Below are 20,572 nucleotides of genomic sequence, written 5' to 3' on the forward strand. Positions count from 1 at the left end.
TCTATTTCCTTTCATAATCAAAGGTTGACATCATTACAAGTAGGAATAGCACAACAAAAGGAAGTAGTTGAAAAATGGTGTTCCTGCTACAGATATTCTTTATCTCAACTAAAGAAAAGGTACTGATTTTATATTTTGTTGCATCCATCACTTTCTTTAATGGGGGTAAGCACAACATCTCAGCTGAATTCTCAAAAAGATTTGCCAATTTTTTTAATGCCATGCATTTTGAATGTTTTGTGTATTAATCCACAAGAATCACTCTTGATTTCAAATCATACTTGGGGTTGAGATTGCCACAGTTCTTCTCCAGCTTGCAGGGTCTCAAATAAGATCCGAATGAGCATTTTTATTAGATCAATCTTCCTTTACTTTCCAAGTTGCTGAGCACAATTTATGGCTTCACATTGCAAAATATCGAGAAAAATTTGTTTAAAAAATTCACGATCAGCCGGTAAAATTCAATCAGATTAGGTAACAGATTAGAACCAGGGGAACAACAGGAAAGTTTTACATGATTTTGTTACATATAATTATCATGTAGGAAGTTATCCAGCATTTGTTACTAAGTTACACATTTTTCAAAATCAACTTTGTTTGTTTGAAATAAATTTTTCTTAAGCCAAGAAAGATCCCATGTCTCTATTATTTAGACTTAATTTCAGCTCTAGACAAGTTAGTAAAGAAGTTGAAAAAACTGAAGATGTTCCTAAGAGTTTTGAAGGTAAAAAATGTTTCTAGTCATGTGTTGGTTTATCTTGTTTTTGCTGTGTATAACTTCCTTGTGCTAAGAACTTTCCAACCAATCAAATCTTGTAATGATTCATTTTTAAAGATTCAAAAAAAATCAACAGGTTTTTTTGTTTTCAATTAAACTGTATATTAATTTTTGTATTCATTTCTAATTTTATTTTTTTTATTGATCTTCTACATTTGATTGGATACTTTGTTTTTTAAATTTTCACCAACTCAAAGACATTTCTACATTTAAAAAGTTTCCCACAAAATCAACATTTCACTTTAGACATTTCAACCTTTCTTCCAATATTTACTTTGCCATTCTAGGAACCAAGTTAAGCAGTTCCAGAAACTTGTTAGTTTAACCACCTAACCACTTTTTCCTAGTTAATTTTAAATCTTTTCATCATTTTGCTTTTGTTTTCAAGAAGAATTTATTCATTCACACACATTTTGCTTATCATTTACATAAATTCAAGGTTTTCTGAGCTGAATGCCCCATTTATCATTGTGAATAGAGGTGCTTCAAGTAAAACTGTCACAAGGGCTTCCCCATGAAAATGGCTAGTTTGCAGCCTGTAGATTGCACCATCAGTAAAATTTACATATGAATCTCGTGCTATGAAAAATTGCAGTCTTTATGCTGCAGAAACAAAGAAATATTTTCCTTATTAAGAAACCTTTAAAAAAGTGTTGGTTTTTTCTCCAAAAAGCACCCTTGGCTGAGTATGAAATCAAACAAATAACACATTTCCAAAAATGTTTGATATTTTTTAAAAGTTTGTTTGGTAAAGCCCCTCATTAAACTGACACCATAATGTAGGAGGTTTTTATCCCCTCTCTAATAAAGATGATAAAAATAATGATAATAATATCAATAATAAAACGAATGTGTATACAATATAAACATTTTAACAGTTACAACTGTTGTTGCCACTGTGTCTCCGGTTTCTTATGCCTTAATGAAATTAATATGAATCTATTGCATTAATAAATTATTTACACCACCTAGTTTTGCATCGAGTACAAATTATATGTGCGTTTCAGTCCGACGTATGTTTAAAAGTAGTTCATTGTACACTTTGGTATACAAAAGTGACTTTCAGCATATTATTTTTTGATACTTGGTAATCTAAAAAAGTTTTTTATTTCAAACTGCCTTTTTATTCAGAAGAAGTGGACTTTAGTGAAATAGACAAGATACTTGAGAAAGCAAAATCTGTGCGAGTGGAAGCAACAGAAAGCAAGGAGAAAGCACTAAGCAACCCCAAGAAGCAAAGGAACGCCATTAAAAGACATGAACAGCTGGTGAAGGAAGGTAGGTGCTGTTACGTATTATGAAGGGTAGAAAGAAAAGCGTTGAGGTTGAGGGAAGGGAAGTGGCCATGAATTGGTGACAAAGAAGCAGGAGGAAGACTGCACTATCCAGGACGAAGTCCTTTCTCCGCCCCCCAAATAGCTAGCCAGGATTATCCATGCAATTTTTTTAACAAATTACCAACATTAGGGCTTAGTCGCTGAAAAACGACCAAAACATCAAACTAAAATGCTTTCTCAATTTTCACCAATTTGCTCTTTACACATAGAAATATAAAAATTTCATAAATGTTCACACCAGTTATAACCGAGCCCTTTCATTACCCAAAAATTCAAATTAGCACACCTTCCTTTTTCAGGGGCTTAGCGTGCAAACTGAGAATAGTGGGGGCTGAAAGATGTTTAGGCCACTCACATTCTACCGACAGAAAACGCCCTATTACGAACAAGGAACGCCAATTTGACCCGAAGAGAAAGCGCCCATGAATAACTTCTGGCTCTAGTTTCAGAATCTTTGTGTTGCATCACAAAAAGTACCTTGCCAAAATATAACCCCTCCTTCAACATTTTCTCATCGAATTTAGCGAAATTCAAATTGATCCTGCCGAGAACTAAGGGGGAACGTGCCCCCCCTTTCGTGGCACCGCTAGTTATCGATTCTGGTAGAGCGCTCGGCCAGACCCAATCTAAAAGAATGTTTGGCGGCATCTCCAAGATGTTACGCCCCTAATTTTCTATAGCTGTATCTGAATGAACAGAATAGCCATGACAATCGCACACACTTCGACACACTCACTAAGATCAGGTTCCAAATAATAATTGTAAGTGCTTGAACATACACAACAGGCTAACATCAAACAGAAAGTCGATTAGCAAACACAACGAGTAATGACTTGTAACCAATCTCTTTTTAAATCTACAATCAAGTTTACCTGCCTAAATTTCTCAGCGCAATGATAAAAATGATAAAAAACTATAATAATATGATATCAATGTTAATAATTAATTTTAATTTTAATATATAATCGCGACGTTTATGAAAGTTAAATAAGTTATTGTTTAAGAATTTAAGACTTAATTTTTACGAATAAATAATATTTTCCACAAGCCATGCTTCACATGTATGTTGCAAAAAAATTAGAAAGATGTTGTCAGCAGTTTCATTAGAATGCTTGCTTACAAGTTCTACAAAAGCCAGTTTCCAAGCAGCTCTCACTTTTAAAATAGCTCTCTGATAGTCATCAAGTCTTCAATACCCGAATGTTTTCAATGATTATAAAGTTTTTCGTTTGATTCACAGTTTATCTATATTAAAAATTTACCATTTTTGTTCTTTGCTTTGCTTTCCTGGCGCTAACACCTTTGGGCCATGATTCAATTGCTGAAGTTTGAATGATGCAACTTGTTCAATGCGCTGTTCTAATCTCGAATCAATTCCTTCAGTTCGATGTTTTTTCTCAATTCGATGTCTTTTCAGTTCTTTTAACGCCTTCGCAATATACACCCACAGGCTGAACAGAAATTATCTGCTGCGAAGGCGCGGTAACCGCATCGATTGCAGTATCTCACTAGAGTTGATAATGTGGACAACGTTGCCAATCCACAGTCATGCCGCTCTGTCTCTTTGAACGCGCTCGACTGCGATCTGTGAAATGGTGCGCCATGTCTTGTGCGAGGCACTGAGCCGTACAATACTCTCTCAACTGCTTGAGACACACTCCCCCTGGATTCCATGAGTGTTATCTGGAGCAGGTCTGTTGGATATGCAGGAAATATTTTCGATAAAACCTCGAGTTGGGTTTGAGGCAGTGCATTTATTCTGCTGCGGGATGTGATGTAGGGAACACAAGGAGAGACAGGTTGATCAGAGGCTGATGACGCTGGGCTTTCGGTCCCATGCCGTTCAACGCCTTCGACTTTTGATTCCCCCTCGTCTTCTTTCTCGGTTTCGCCTTTCCCTCTCCAGCTGTATATCGTGGTGCTCATTTTTGGGCTTGAAACAGGTGACATAGAAGCTGGGGTGCCTGTCGAACTTTCATCGTCATCTTTCCTGTAGCCAATTTGTTTGCCTTCCTTCCCTAAAAATGCATTTCAACAGATATAGTTTCTCTAACATAGGTACAATTATGATTCTTGACATAGTGGCCGTTTCTCAGCCTATTTCACATAACTTGATTCAATCAGTATATGTTATTCTGACTTCTTAGTTGCTTCACTGCCACTTTGAAGCATTGAGAAGCTACAGTCCTTGCCAAAAGCCTTGGTACACTAAGCTAAAATATCGCATAACTTCAGTAGCATCCCCCTCTCCCCCTTGAAACAATGTTGAATAACAACAGTTTCGAAGCTCGAAATTCATCCAATGTCACTGTATCAGCTAGGGTAAGTAATAGGCGTAACAACAAACATTGTTTGGGGGGAGGGGGGATATTTCTGTATCTTACGGCCGGAAACCTTTATTTCATCAAAATCTTCCAATGACTTTTGTCAAGGATTTTCCTTAAATGATAGAAAGTTTAAAGAAACTGAAAAACGTCATGAAAGGAATCCTTGCACACAACACATTGATCTTCTCGGCTCTAACAAAGACTTCAAATTGTAGCGACATTGCAAGAAATTTAATTAATGCCCTCATTAAGCTCAAATTTCTTGGCCGAATCAAGAAAATTAGTTGTCAACAGCTTTCATTAAGATGTTGACTGTGCTCTAAGTAACTCCAAATATCCCGCATAAGCTCGCAATTTGACGTCACTGTTCTACGTTAATATTGCTACATTGTTTAAGACTTCAGGTATGACTGTAAGCGTGACAGTGTAACACGAAATGTTCTACTTTGAAATATGACGGGATTGCCAATAACGATCATACCATCTAGCTTTAGGTCTTTTTGTACTTTTAACTGTTATGAAAACTTATTAGGAGCGATTTCATCAAAGATAACCATTGATTGGGTATCGACTGAATAAAAGTAATTTTTGTCTCCAGGTTATTTGTGGATGTCCTTGTCCGTAAAGTGTTGGGATCGCAGAACATAATTAGGCTAAAGTGTTTGGTGACTCAATAAGCTGCTTGCAAAATCAGGAGGGCTCATTTATTGTACAGTTTTTAGCAAATTTTGGAATTTTTTTTATCAGGGTAAACCCCATCAGCCACCGTTCCTCCCTTCAGGGGTCGTCCCTCCATGGTGTCAAAAAATTAGACTGTTTATGATTAAGCCGATGGAGTGATATCATGATACCCATCGCGATTGATCGCTTGGTGATAACTAATTAGTATATCATGATCTGTTTTTGCGTCATAAATTATATCATTTATTGACACTTCTATAAATTCTAATTTTCAATGCTTGGTTTTGATATATCTAAGTTTTCGAGACGAGGGTTCTCAGTTTTTAGTAATCGAATCTTTTAAAAATACTTTTGACATTGAATTTGTTTTAGAACATTTCCTCGACACCTTTAAAATCTCTAAAATCTATGTGAATCATAAAATCTTGTCTACACCATAGAAATCATAAAAATTTTCTACACCATTTTCTATTTTCAGTGAGCCTTCCTCCCCTTTGCGCAATCCTGTGACGTCAAACCCATTTCGAAACCTGTTGAAATTCTACGTCATAATTGCTTGTGCCCCTCTTTTCTAAACGACGAAATTTTGTCCGTATGAACGCCCTCGCATACATCTCAATCAAGCAGCAAGAAATTAAACTTTAAGTTGCCGAAAGGAATTTTAATCTGCGTTTAATTTTGAAAACGTTTTGAGGCGATTGCATTCGTACATGATGTAATAAGCATATCGCTGCCAAAATACGTGCAGCCCCGTTGTTGTGTGTGCGTGGAACACAGTCTTGATTAGAAAAGTTTTAATTATTTGTTTTGGATTTCTTCGTCATTAAAAGATTTGAGTGCTTCAAGGATTACTTAGTTTGGCTTGTACTTTTAGGACCATTTAGTTCTGAAAGAAGGACCATTTTTGGCCACTTCAAATACGGCCTTTTTGCTATTAAAATTTTGGCACTTTGATATTCGTAAATATCAGGCCTTGAACTAATCTTTCACTATGACTGCTTTGCTTGCTTATTCATAACTGTGGTATTACCCAATTTTGCATTGATTGCTTCTCTGGAAATTTCCATACCTTAAAATCGTTTTGATGTGTAGAATATTCAAAGATACTTCGCAACCTCATGAGAGTCTGGTGGAACTGTAAATTTTTTAGTTCGTAATTCAGTTGGAAAAAGAAAGAGAAAAAGAAATTAATCAAACATTTTTTAGTCTAAGTGCTATTATGAACGTATTAAGTGACGAAGTTGCTTTGCATCCGAGAGAGGACAATTTGGCAATCTGCTGGATGCCTGTAAAACTGCATGTAATACGATTAAGAATTCGCTGCAAATGTACAGTGGTTAAGTTAACGACATAATTACATGTTCGTGGTCGTGTATGCGGTGTTGAAAATGCACTTTTACACTGAATCGGGACATGTATACAATGTTATTATGAAGTTAAAGGCCACCTCAAATGATGTTTTCAAGCAAGCAGGCTTTTTTGAGTTTTTTGAAAAGACAGTTAAACATTCGGTTTTACCTTAAGCTAAAGCAAGTATGACGAGAAGCTAGGCCACGAAAGCTACTTTGATACAAAACTTTATTTCGATAATATTTTCAACTTTAGTATCGTTTTGTATATAAAGCAACGTTATTCGAAATGTAAAAACACTTTCCCTCTCACAAAATCACGTGAACGCGGCTAGTCTTTAAGCCGTACACGTGGGTTTGTTCAGTCTACTGGTAGAATTGACTCCGCTTATAGTCACAGCAAATTTTGCTTAAAAATTTGCGACTGTAAAGGGAATATGACCGTATGCAGAGCTAGATTGAGTAGTTTTGCATATTTGGGTCTAAAATTTATGTGACAGTAACCAATGATATGTCTTTAACCGGATAATTATAGATGGAGTTGACTGTACTTCGTTTGTATTAACAGAGCTAACTAAAAAGTGAATAAGAACGAACCTTGATCCAGACCAAGAATTTCTTGCACTGTGTACCCAACAGGAAACATCACTCGGCTTTTCATGGTCCCACTATGCAAGCCAGATGAACTCAATTTTGCTTCTCTTGTATCATTGCTTGAGGTATCCATTTGTGTCCTGAACTCATGTGCCTTTCTTTGCTGCCTTAGCGATGCTACCCTTGCTGCCGTGATCCTCTGCCTCTCCAGCACTGCCTGGCATTTTTCGCATGGGCAATTTTTCCACGGACAATAATGTTTGTGGCCTTTTAAGACGTTGTTCAAGCCATGATTGCGACATCTTGCGCATTTTGGTATGCGGTTGTGGTCGGCTTCTCTGCCTACCTCTACTTCCATTTTGCAACCGTTGCCTTCGCTTTGAAACGACAAATGACCAACTGAGCGTACAAGACTCATTTTTATCTACGAGTAAGAAAACTCCTTTCACCATGTAACAAAACTAGTTACTACTGTGCTGAGCTGGCTTTATTCTGCCAATGAGTCAGGGGCACAAACGTTGGCACACTGTCAGTAATCTCTATCTCATTAAAACCGGTGTATCATTAGGCTTTTTGTTTGCCATCATTTACGTATTTCCTGTGTATCTACCTAAAAATCGGAATCATTGTAGACAAAGGCAAGTTAGCAAAGCAGTGTCACTGTTCTAAATTTAGTTCCCTGCAAACAAGAACTCTAAATAATGCCCCCTTGATCTCAAAAAGTCATACCTGTTTGGTTGATTAGGAGGAGCAAGAAAAAGTGATTAGCATTACAGTTAAGCAAGGCAAAGCAAGGTTCATAGCAGAGTGTTTGTTCTACACGTTCTTGGATCCCCTTCTGCTCTACATGCTGTGTGCCACACTCTTTAGTCACATGATTTTGCCCCATTACCACAATTTGTCTTGTCTTAAAGAATTTGTACCTTCTAATGCCTTTTTTAATTAATTCTTGTTTATTAAAGCATAGAAAATTTCTAATTCTGTTAGTTCTAATCTTCACGGGAATCAATTACTCTAAGTTAATGATTAGGTCATTAAATTTGAAGGACTGCAAGATGTTATATCATTGAAATGAATTTATGTTAATTCGTTATTCCAGTGTCCATCAGCTTCAAAGCAACAATATAAATTGAAATTTGCTAAAATGATACCAAGACTTGTGGGCTTAATTTTAAGAAAAATCTGAAAAGAACGTATAATTATCGTTTCTTACGCAAGGTTCTAAAATTGACATCAGGTCAAATATGGAGATTTCTATAGAATTTTCTTTTGATAAAGTCATTGAAAGAAAATTTCCTTGACTCAATCACTCGTTTGCCATAATGATATTCATGTCATGAGAACCAGGTGTGACACAAGTCCATTGGACTACGGTCCAGGTTGAAGTAACATCAAATACTGTTTGGAAAGTTGCGACTGTTACAAACTACTGTCCCCTTTTGATAAAAAGAAATTTAATACGATCTCAGATTTAATATGGTTCGAGTCACATCTAATTTTGCTTCAAGATTTTTTAGCTGTATAACTGTTATGACTTAACTGAAATTTCACTGTTATCATAGCTTTACTGAATATTGAGTAAAATGGGATGGGGAGTGTATAAAGCAACTGTCTTTAGCAGCGAGCCTTTGGAAAAATGTTCATAACTGGGATCGCTTGCAGGTGGTACAGAGGGTAGGTTCGAATTATTGAGAAGCCTAATCAAGAATCAATGTTAATTAGGTAGCTGCCGCTCCGAAAATAAGAATATGGTGTAAGATTATTATTATTAATTGTCGACAAATGTGCTGCTCCAACATTGAATCCAGTGAGCTTTGAACTCTTTTCATCCGAAGTGTGAGTTTAGGGGAATTGTGGGATGCATACCCATTGGCCTAATTTCAGATTTACAGGGAGAATGTTTATCACAGACTTCTGTAAGAGCAAAGGGAAATTCTGAAGTTTTTTGTGTGATGATTTTGCCAAAAATTATTAGATAAAGGAGACGTAATTTGCCCTTGTTTTCCATGTAAAATTGCCAATTTTAGCTGAAGTTTTCATGACCATCTCATTAATGTTCTGATTGCTTCTACTCATGTATATTTGTAGAATACACGATAAGATACATGATGTATTACGTTATTTAGGGATTCAAGCCATATTATTCGGTTTGCCTATTTGGCACATATTATTTAGCTAATGCTTTGCCATGTCTTTGATGATGCAATTAATGGCTCCTTTTAAACATTTTTACTGTCAAAATACTCATATTTCTTCACGTAAGAATAAATAATGTCAAGTTTCTCCAAATTTTATAGCAATGAGGATCCTCTCCCTAAAGTCGAATTAAATTCAAGATTTGACTTACCTTCTTGTTTCTCTAACACCTACTTAGAATTGTCTTGTTTTGCCAAATTTATGCTATTCTTTTACTGCTTTTTATGGCAAGGTATACCTTGGTGTTCCCTTAACAACTTTCTTCTACCCTGCAAGACAACTACCTACTGGCGTGCCTTTTGATGCTTATGGTACAAATTTTCCATCCACGCGCATTTTTATCCTCTCGAGGTATGCATTGTTACCACATACCAGCTTTTTAGGCATCATGTTGACCATTTAACAATGTTGAATACATGTTGTTTGTAATTTGGATTTCCATAAGTCACGAACTTAAGGAAAAGACATAAGGTGCAGAATCAATTATGATTATGATTTTTATTCTGAAACGTTCGTTGTTCTTATTGTTATTCATTTTGTCATTATTACTAATAGTTTTATTTTTATGAATTGATGTTGGTATAAGAATGATAATGATTATCATTATTACCACTATGGACACACCCATCTTTGTTTCCCTTTTTTTGATTTTTTTGTTCTTGGTAATTTTTTGTATCTTGGTGATGGTGTTGTTTTGTGTAAACTCAGGCAATCTACTTTTGTAACAGTGAACAGTGATGCTCGAATTTGCAATTCAGTCAGGTTCAAAATAGAACGTTTTCTATTTTCGACAGTACTGAAAATGCTTGCGTGTCAGTCCTTTGAATCTTTTTGTACAACTAGAATAAGAACGTAAATTTTTCTCTAAAAGCCTTCTTTCTTCATGACTTCGTGAAAACAGTGAAGCTGTGACCCTTGACTTAGCTGCTTGCCTTCCAGTTATTTTCTTTCTGGTCCTTTTTGTTTTTGCCCCATCAGGTCCTTGCATACGTAATTAGTTATTTGTTTTTGTCATATGCGTTGCACGTAAACCAACAAAACTATGGTATTTGTGTAGGTAATGGCAGAAGTTGCGACGAGATAAATATTTGTAGCATTCGTTTTATGCTTTGGATTAATCGCTCACTTTTTTGCAAGATGTGCAATGAAATTTTGCTAACATAAGTTTCATCAAGTGCCTTTCCATGTGACTTGAAAAGTTTTTCTTGCATACCAGATTATCTTTTGAAGAATGTCTTTTATGCAAACACTATGATGCAAAGCACATATCTAGAGACAGCATGTTACTATTTTAACCCGTAAGAGCACAATACCTTATGCTCATTGGTATGGATATTGCCTTTAATTAGAAATCCACCAGGTATAGCTACATTATCACTGTACTTGTTTGAATATCTCTACCAATCAAACAAGACTTAACTCTAAGTGAAGTTTGATTGAAATTCTAAACACATAGTTTGAAGGATTCATAGACACGGAGAGAAGAAGATATACGAGAAAAATAGAAAGTTCGCATTGACCAGTGTTAGGCCTACATAAATATCATTAAATCGTATTTTTGTTTCATTGATCATTAGATGGGAAGAGGCCATAACTCAAAGCGATGAAGGCTGCTCAAAACGATAAAAGCCAAAACTCAAAGCGATTGAGGCCGTAACTCAAAGCGATTAAGGCCATAACTCAAAGCGATTAAGGCCATAACTCAAAGCGATTAAGACCGTAATTCACAGCGATAAAGGCCGACACTCAAAGCGATAAAGACCGTAAATCACAGAAATAATGGATCTTACCTCAAAACGACGAAAGCTGCTCAGAGCTGCGATTTCCTAGCCCAAAGCGATAAATGGTATAACTCAAAGCGATAAAGGCCTTAACTCAAAACGATAAAGACGGTAATTCACAGCGACAAAGGCCGAAGCTCGAAGCGAAAAATACCGTAATTCATAGGTCGTAACTCAAAGCCTCATCGTAAAGACAAACAATATGAAAGGCAACGCAATTGGTACAAGTCGAAATCTCTGAAGGCCTATATTTATCGGTATCGTCAAAACATCCTCTCAGGGCCATGATTACCCGAGCCGTTAGATACTCTTCAATCTAAACTCTTGTTTAATCCTTCCTCGTAAATGAAACGATCGATGAAATTGAACAATATTTGATTGAAATAGATGAATTATCGCATGGACGGATCACTTTTCGTAAACAGGGCATTTTTTATCATCAAATATTGGCACAGGGCGCAAATCAGATCGTTTTGATCATTGTAGAACAGTAAATTTGGCGTGCTCCTTAAGGAAACCATCTAAGATTTTCCAATATCCCGGGTTAAAACAAGAACGGGTTTAAATGTATCCGTTTTAAAATGAGTCAATAGAAATGCCAGTTTTTTTAACTCGTTTTTCCCGTTTTTATCGTATCTACTAACCTTGGTTAAATTAAACCCAGATTGAAATAAATCGTTAGCCCTCTCTTTTCCACGTGAAACCAAAGCACTTAGGGCTGTGAGAGAATTTTGTATTTGCAATTATTGGTTTTTTCTTGTAAAACGCTGCTTTTGTATAAATAGTCAAGTATCCGGGTTTGGCGTTCCACTAACCCACGATGGGTTAAAAGCTACCCGGGTTAAAAGTGATACACTTGGAGACCCGTTTTTGATCTTATCCGTTTTTAGTTGGAACGTAACGCTAAAACGGACTATATCCAAACTGTTTTTTAGCCAGGCTAGAGGAAAGGTTGCCTTGTTAAAGAACAGTGTTTTATTGTCAAGGGTGAGAACACAATGCTTTTTCACATGTATATCGCTGGGGTCTGAGGAATTGTAAGGAAAGGAAATTGTCTACAATGAAACTCCATTCGTATTTTCGTGCCAGATCGTTTGCATTTACCTACAAAATGTTTATTTCGTATTGTTTTGACTTGATAGTTACCGTCTGTACTGAGTTCGACGCCTTCACAATTTATAGAATTGTCTTTGGCCAGTTATTCGCCACTCCTTGTTGTGTATGGCGTCAAAATCTTGGGAGAGAGGAACATCAAGTTGTTGTTTCTTTTAAGAATCGATGTTTGACGCATGGTTCTATTAGCACAGAGAGTTTCCGATTTATAAAGAGGCAATTAGCGCTTGCAAAAAAAACTGATATGTGCCTGTTTTCGTAAAATGTTATTTTCACTGCATACGAATTGATTTTTGAATCCACCCATTTTTTCCTTCAAGAAGCTACGTGTAGTTGAATCGCCTTTGATGTGGCAATAATTCAAGAAAAAATAAGATTTAATTGACTAAAATCTCTCGTTCTGTTATGTTTATATCTTATTTTAACTGTTATTATAATATATATATATATATATATATATGTTATTATAATATAACTCGTATTTGAGGCTGTTGACGTAAAATGTGCGAACGTTCTCATTTCATAGTCCATTCATAACCTGATTACGATCAGTCTTTTCAGTTTTAGTTGGGTGCATTGAAATATTTTTTGGTTTTCATTAATCATAATCATTGCGATTGGTTTCAGTCTCCTTGCTCTACAGTTTTTTAATAGAATTTTAGGAAAAAATGGTATCTTCGCTTTGCTATGATTTTATGCTGTACCAGCCTTACCGAATGTAAGCTATTAGCCAGTTGTGGGGTTTACACTTGTATTGTTGAAAAAGTTTGAAAAATATATGCTTCAATTAATGTATGTATATACCTCTACATTTCGGTGTGTAAAACTGGCTGCAACGACTCTGTTCTAAGAACAGTATCTAGCCAATTCAGCATTTTTCTACAGTAGTTAATCCAATAATGCTGAGGATGAAATTAATGAAGTGAGCTTTTAGTTTTGCAAGCTGATCTTAGTTGAAAGAAGAGTCTTTAACGCGACCAATCGTCTCTTGTACGCCAAGCAAAGATATTTGGTAACTTACAGTTCTGGTAAAGGTATCTTACATTACCATGTTGTCATATGCAATTTTTCTGGTTGATAGTCTCACTGTGGCTGACCAAAGGATTCTGTTTTATAGAACACAACTTGGTTTGGGAATTTAGTGTTTTGTAGAAAACAACTGGGCTTGGTGATGCTGTATCTGAAGCTTGCTCTGAAAATATCCTTATAAGCTCATCTTCCACGTTTAAGAATGAAATACACCATTTCTGTATTGAATTTTTGAATGAAGAGTTCGATTTTGTCAATGTGCAATTTTCAATGAAAGCTCCTCTACCTCGCTAAAGAAGTTTAATGTCAAAAGTATCTAAAGATGTACCACATGCACTTTATATAGTTTCTTATTTGTCAATATAAAAAATCTATATTGCAAGTGTCCTAGTTTCTAATTTGGTGACATTTATAGTTGACAATGATATTGACAAGTAGTTTAAAAGTATATGTATACCTATTTTCTAGGCATGGAACGCTTTATCAAAATAATATATTACCAGCTTTGTCTTGCAAGATATGTTCTGAATTACTAGACTCTTTCTGTTTCCAAATTTCTAAATTAAAAAAACTATATAAAATTCTTGACTATTAGAATTATCTGCGGAACTAGGAATGTAATTAAACTCTGGTTATATATGAAGTTTTGAAATAGCGGCTTCAGGTCAACTACTACAGTGACAACCAGAAGAAATTAAAGTTATTAGAATGTGTAGGCCTACCAGGATATACACTGCTGGTTTCTTGCCACGCTGTTCTTAAGTTCTTTACGGGTCTTTCTTTGTTCTTCTTCCTTGAAAGATCTGTCTGAAAGCCTGTTATTAGATGACTGATGAGATTTTTCACTGCTAGTTGCACTTATAGGCAAAGGACGATTTGAGAACAAACGCTAAATGGGTTATTACTTAACAGGAAAAAGTATGGCGACCTTCGTGTACTTACGACTATCAAATCCTATTTGTGTCGTGTCAACTTTGCAGGGATTACATGAAAAAGATGTACGATCTAAATCGGATCCAACTTAAAGCCTGTTTACTTTACAGGCAGACGTGTACTGGATTGATTATTTTCTATGGCTTAAACTGCAATATATTGTCCGCTTGGCATTTTGGATGATAGAACGCACAGTTTCGGGAATACTGTTCAGTTGAAGTAAATGATTAATGGCAAAAGACCGAAAAAATCATCTATTTCACGTAGATAAGCCAAAAGGCAAAGTTGAAAGTCTTGTCAGCAGGTTCAAGGATCAAATGTCATAAGTCAATTTTATGCGTGATTATGTAACAACTAACATTGTTCAATAGAAACATAGTGTATCGTACAATACTAGAACATTTATTAGGATAAAGTGCGTCATATCAAACATTGATTCGATTGAGCTGAGTCCCGTAAATTAATTCTCTTCTAGTGTAGACGCAAGAATATTGGTTTAGCTACGTTAAGACGATTTCTTGTTGGTTTCGTTTGGATATCTAAAGTGAATGAAATTGAGATTTTGGAAGATGTTGAGAATATTTGATTCTCTTGACAGGAAGAAGCAGATGTCAACAAAATGCCTTTTAGTACACTGTTTGCAAAACTAACAGGTGGTCGCCTAAAGTATCCAGCTTGTGTCTTGAAATGTGACATGCAGTGACGTAAGCAGACAAAGCTGCTGAATATTGCTTGCTAAGAAATATATGCGAAATACTTAGTGATTGGAATTAGTTCAAATCAAGCCGTTACCGTGCCTGCAGTGTCAAGTGTCCTTTACAGAGTTTTCCGTTAAGAAATACTGTAATGTCCATGCTGCTTGAATTTTAGCAAGAATTAAAAATTGCCTCTCTTCATGTTTGTTTATCAAATCTCCACTTTCTCGACTTGGAGTTTTAATTTCGATCAAACAGAAGATATGAACAATTTGGAATGGAATTAAATAGAATAGCTAGAATTTCTAAGACATGATTCTTACAAGAACTACAGCAGGGGCTGCGTGAATCTGGAAGAACGTTAATCTATGAGATGTCTGACCAGAAGGTCTTTTTGGAAAACAATGAACATAGGCCCAGCGCGTTACTTTTTTTGATACCAATTGCCTGTCAGACAATCGTCGACCCTTGGACCGCCATGTTTTCTGGGTCGTTTTTTAAACACGATTTTCCTACCCCATTCATTTTCTCCAACCAACAAGCCAAGACATGCCAAGATTTCCTCAATAAAGAAGCGAAATAAGGCGTGACCTAGCAGTGGTAGCGGGTCTTCTTTTGTTTCTATTGACCTGCCTTGCTGTCGTCACCGAGTAGCATTTTTCTGGAATCTGGCCTCCTGCTAGCTGTCTTGAATCTGTAATAGACTCGTTTTAATAAAAGTCGAAGATGAGTACTCCTGTTTCTGAAAACTATGCAAAATTTCAATGCTCATTAAGATTTTCAACATCGGCTTCCAATTTTTTTTATTTATTCAAATTTCCAGACAGAAACTTGTTGGATAGGGTTTTCGTCGCTGAGTTCCTGAGTTCCCCCATTAGTCACCAAATGGCGTAACAAATTTAAAGAGTATCTTCCAACTTATTTGCCAATATCGCTAACATCCCTCTTTTCAGAATGATTCTGTCCTCAAGTTTGGAATTTCCGTCGAAACGGTCACTATTGGTCAACATTCGGATCTTAACTCACAGATCACAACATTGTGTCTTCTTTTGAAGGGGATAGCCTTACCTGCTCTATTTTTTTGAGGAATTCTCTTTAATAAACTCAGTACTCACATTCTTGATTAGCGAAGAATCTTTCATTTGTGGCTGACAAACTTTAGAAAACCCAACTTTAGAAAAATTGAATTGCTCGAAAAATTGTTTTACTGCAAATTTCCTAAACTAACATTCTGCAATTCCGATATATCAAGAAAACATTAAGGAAACAACTTTGGTCACTCAAAGTAAAAAATTAAGAAGCCTACAACACTAAAAGTATTCTAGGTTATTTATAGAATATAGTGTAGATCTGTTTTCACACTTTACACTTTGAAGTCGTTAAGTGTCGTTAAGTGAAATTTCTACAAATCCTCATGTATTAAGGATCACTCCAAGAAAGTGATTTGAAAGGACAACTTTCTGTTCTCGTGACTTATTCAGGTGAAGAGCTGGTGGTGTGTGCCATATTTTATTTGATAGTTTCCAATTTTTACGTCGTTTACAAGGGATTTTATCTTACAAGTGAATCGGCTTTGCAATGGAACCAGTTTCAGTCTGGTTCTGAACAGTTTGCTCTTGCATTTAAACTTTATTGCTGACTCAATTTGGGTCCAAAACTGGTACCATGGTTTTATATTTTGGGACACCGCTGAGTAATAAATAGCCTGGCACATTGCCATCATGTGACAAGACTAATGCTCCGCAATGACGACAAAGCTGTTGTTGTTCCCTTTTCTTCTGGAAACGTTACTTCTATCATTCTTTTATTCTTCCAGCTGAAAACAAGGAGACAAGCGATCCTCCCTCACGACAATAGCTTTGATTACCCTTTGAAAGTGCTTTTTGTTTCCTGTCTCCGTCTGCTGGAATAAAGAGATGGCGGCCGCCGTCTGTGTTCTCTTTCCACAGAAATTGACTGGGGAGAGGGGGGTTGCATCTCTCGTAACTCGTACCCAGTATATAGTTTTTCAGTCAAGCAAAGATACCTTTTTGAACAGTTAAATTTCCCTCTGTAGACTTGCAAATCTACATTGATTTAAAGAGACTTTTGATTATGCGTCATCGCCCATGCAGAGAGCAACAGAGAGTACGCATTGTATGATGCTCTTTGATTTGAATTTCGCGAACATACCCCCTTCCTTTCTGTAAAATGTATGGAAGAAAAGTGGCAGAGAAGCAAAAAAGAAGACAATGATGTCCTTATTCCGTTCTATTAGCCCTTTTTGATTGACCAATTGATTGCGTTTCCTGTTTGTTTAGAAAAGATTAGTTGATCACGTAAGTCTATTGGCTATTTGTGGCTTTGCTTCAATCAAAGAAACTGGCTACTTGCACCAAATTTGACGCGAAGATTAATCAAATAAAACTCGTTACATGTTTCTAAGTTGTCTTGCGGCTGTCTGGAAAAACTAATACCCCACCGTATTGTCTTTTTCTGAAGAACTGATTTGCATTTATTGCAGAATGCAGTAAACACCAGACAGTTTTAATGGCGTACGATGAAATCCGGGAAGGCTATCTCTTTTCTTTAGGCGGGAGGCTCTAATTTAGTGAGAGGGCTGTGGTGCTGAAATTGTCTAAGCTTCATCCAGACTCAATGTTTAGTGGATTCAGGCGATTCCTTTTGAAGAATCCATTGTAACAATGGGGATCATCGAACAATCAGAACTGGGTAAGGCAGATTGTCATGATTAACAGGGGCTTGATGTAAGATAGGACAATCCCAAAGAAAAATAATACAAGTTTAATTAAAAATAATGGAATATATCATAAGGCAGAATCGCGATTAGGAAACTGGCCTCATGCCTAGCAGCTTGGCGACACCTTTGAGGCGAATTTATCTGACTATCGTACAGGAAACTTAAACGCTCTTCGGATGTAATTAGAAGCCTTATTTGCAAGGATGGGAAGAAATCTGTCTCCCAACCCTTGATTCTAATAAAGAAGAATTAGGTCAAAGGGTAGAGGTCGTTTTTCGAGGCCGACGGAAAGACGAAAAGTTGGTAAGACACCAAAAGCTTATTTGGACACAAAAGAATCAATTCGACTTCACTTTTGACTGATAGATATTGCAAGACAAGAACCACCACTGAGCAAATGGGCAGGAAATCAAGACTGATCATTTTTTGCTAGACTGACTCTATTCCGTTCCTCTCTGTACTATTTTTCCCCTCTGCTGCTGCTCTGTCCTGCTTATGCTTCTCTTCAGGTTTTTTAATCTCTGCCTATCTCTCCTACTCTGACCTATTTCTGCTACTCTGACCTATTTTTGCTACTCTGACCTTTTTTGCTACTCTGGCCTATTTCTCCTTCTCTGATCTGTTTCTGCTAAGCTGACTTATTTTCAGACGTACCTCGAAAGCAAATCTCAAACGCCTTTTACATTCAAGAAGCGAAGATACTGTATTCTTGATCATTGATTTTTTACATGACCAGCCTTACTTCTTCGACTATATTTATTAAAACTACGAATCGTAGTGAATTTATTCCAGGCTTCATTTGAAACCAATCATCAACTTTCTAGCAACAGTTCTTACTGTTTAACTAGCAACAGTTCTAACTTCAATTCTAATTGAGGAAGTTTACCAGCAGATTCGCTTGTCAGATTCTGTATACGGAAATCAGAGGTATAAAAGCTATGACACGACTTGTTTGTGTTCTATTTACAATTATCAATTTAAGTAGGAAGGGCAAATCCTGTACGTAATTCTTCTTCCTTTTCAATGAAACATTCGCGTGCGCATGGTTTGACTCCACCTTGCTATGCATTGATACAAGCAGTTTGATAACCAAGAAATCTGTGAACGCATTCACTTGAAAACGATAAATAGATTGCGTGTATCCCCTCCCGGACAAGATTTGTTTTTCAGCTTTTGCGTAATAGATGCATAAAACACACATGTTCGTGTTATCATAACCCGCTGCTATCGTTTCTTAAAACAAAGGAGCTACAAACCATACTCTCTTGCATTGTCGACTTGCTCTGCATAAATTCTTACAAAATGCTTTTCATTTGCACAGGTTTATTTTTGTGCTGGACAATGCGAAATATTTCCACGAAACATATATCCATACATTCAAGACTTAATTCATTTTGAATATACATTTATACGTTGCACAAGCTGTGAATTTTTCATAGCGAAAATATGTTTTCGTAGATTAAATATCTACTTGAAGCTTAATGCGCTTTCACAGACACGAATAACCAAAGCTGGAAAAAGAGAATGCCCAAAAAATGCCAAACTATGCTTGCAAGAAAAGTATGATGAAGTGGCATTATTAGAATTTTTTTTCAAGTTTTTTTGTTTTTGATTCTGTTACCCAGCTACTTTCCGACATTCCCTGTTGCCCTTCCAGCAAGGCAAGGTGCATAGCCTCTTTACGAATATTGCTATCGACAAGCAACAAGATTTACTTATAGCACTCATTGGATGCCAAAATACTGCGAACTTATCATACCTTTTATAGCAGATCATCAAAGTGGGGCTTTTTTACCCGAGTACTTAAAATATGATTTTCGTATGAAATACACTTTTTCATAAGAAGCAGATAATACTTTTTGCTTAGGCTCGATGTTCTTATTTTTTGTGGATAATTAGAGACTCGGGAATTCTTATTGCTCCTTCTTATCTTAACACTGATTTGTCTATATCATACTATCAATTGTTTCTTAGACCTCTAATAACAGATTATCACGACATTTTTAGTATCAGGGCTCATTAGAGGATAGAATCTGCCCTAAGTTGTTACACCCATCTAACATTTTCTAATATGGATAACGTGGATTATCCATATTAGAACATGTTAGATGGGTGGTTGTTGACACGAGAGGAAATTAAATAACACGTTTTTATTTCTTATCTTACACGTCTACTTTTTTATCATAGGCTTGACAAATTCTTAAACTGTTCTTACAACAATCAGAAAATCTAGCTTCGGTGTTCTTATCAAAAGCATTTCTAGAATAAAGAGTGAAATGTATTTATCCTGCTAGACTCACCTTGCCTCTTTCTTGTCCTTTTCCGAGATTTTTAACTTAGCATATAGATGTCTTTTGCGTTGTCTGACCTCGATAATGTTTGACATTCTCTTTTACAAGGTCGCTCTTTGCTTCTTGGTGTGATATGTAAACACGTACTGTATCTGACACGGTAATCTAAAATTATTCCCTCAAAGTACTCAACATTCAATTTTCCCTATTTATAGTTTCATTAGTCACTCTCCAGCAGACGTCAATTCGTAATATTTTATTCCATGTTTTTTCTGTTGGACGTACCTGAAAAAATTACAAGTATAAAGGCAACAGGACTTTTAAGACAACTAATAGAGAACAATTTAAGACAACTCGGGTCAGTTATTTTCCCGCATTCCCTATTAGTTAAAAAAATTACCTTAAAAGATTTATATTAACTTTATGATCAGTTCAAAAGCTATTTGGGTGGAAGAGAGTTATCTTGGATTGCATCAAACGGGATTAATAAGACCCCAGTACTAGTCAGCAATATTGTTAATATTTGATATCCACACTCTTTCCAATCTAAGGCCCTCCACATTGAAGTTGAAAGTGCAGCCATTTAATTTTCTTAGAAGTCTAAAATAGCTGAAAAGGACATGGTTTTGGGGCAGTTTTCTCTAGACCTGTCCAAGGAGTGATCCGTTGGGCACTTATATTAAGATTGCCTGAACGTCACTTTATTCCGATTGGCGAATCATGTTTTA

At 36.2% G+C, this 20,572-nt stretch overlaps 2 protein-coding genes across 5 annotated transcripts in view; one reads left to right on the forward strand and one right to left on the reverse strand.

Annotated features, from left to right (window-relative positions):
• The window catches only part of LOC135691977 (uncharacterized), a 37,769-nt gene that overhangs the window by 1,574 nt on the left and 15,623 nt on the right, over positions 1-20,572 (forward strand). The window contains exons 2-4 of one of the 2 annotated variants that reach the window (XM_065209990.2): positions 24-119; positions 666-724; positions 1,913-2,056. In XM_065209990.2, the coding sequence (XP_065066062.1) occupies positions 24-119; positions 666-724; positions 1,913-2,056 (299 nt within the window). Of the gene's footprint in view, positions 1-23; positions 120-665; positions 725-1,909; positions 2,057-20,572 lie in introns of both variants that reach the window. The other variant, XM_065209989.2, reaches the window with a different exon arrangement.
• On the reverse strand, positions 3,054-19,893 carry LOC135691978 (doublesex- and mab-3-related transcription factor A2). Of its 3 annotated transcripts, none has more exons than XM_089112176.1 (3): positions 19,854-19,893; positions 7,070-7,490; positions 3,054-4,133 (listed from the first exon to the last, which is right to left on the reverse strand). In XM_089112176.1, the coding sequence occupies exons 2-3, from the start codon at positions 7,482-7,484 to the stop codon at positions 3,538-3,540; spliced, it is 1,011 nt and encodes a 336-aa protein (XP_088968302.1). In that variant the 5' UTR covers positions 7,485-7,490; positions 19,854-19,893; the 3' UTR covers positions 3,054-3,537. The 3 variants fall into 3 exon arrangements, with proteins under 3 accessions (XP_088968302.1, XP_065066064.1, XP_065066065.1); XM_065209992.2 differs by lacking the exon at positions 19,854-19,893 and adding an exon at positions 13,908-14,008; XM_065209993.2 differs by lacking the exon at positions 19,854-19,893 and adding an exon at positions 9,414-9,578.

Source organism: Rhopilema esculentum, chromosome 13 (assembly GCF_057945365.1).
Source record: "Rhopilema esculentum isolate cy_ngs chromosome 13, ASM5794536v1, whole genome shotgun sequence".
Classification (NCBI taxonomy): Eukaryota; Metazoa; Cnidaria; class Scyphozoa; order Rhizostomeae; family Rhizostomatidae; genus Rhopilema; species Rhopilema esculentum.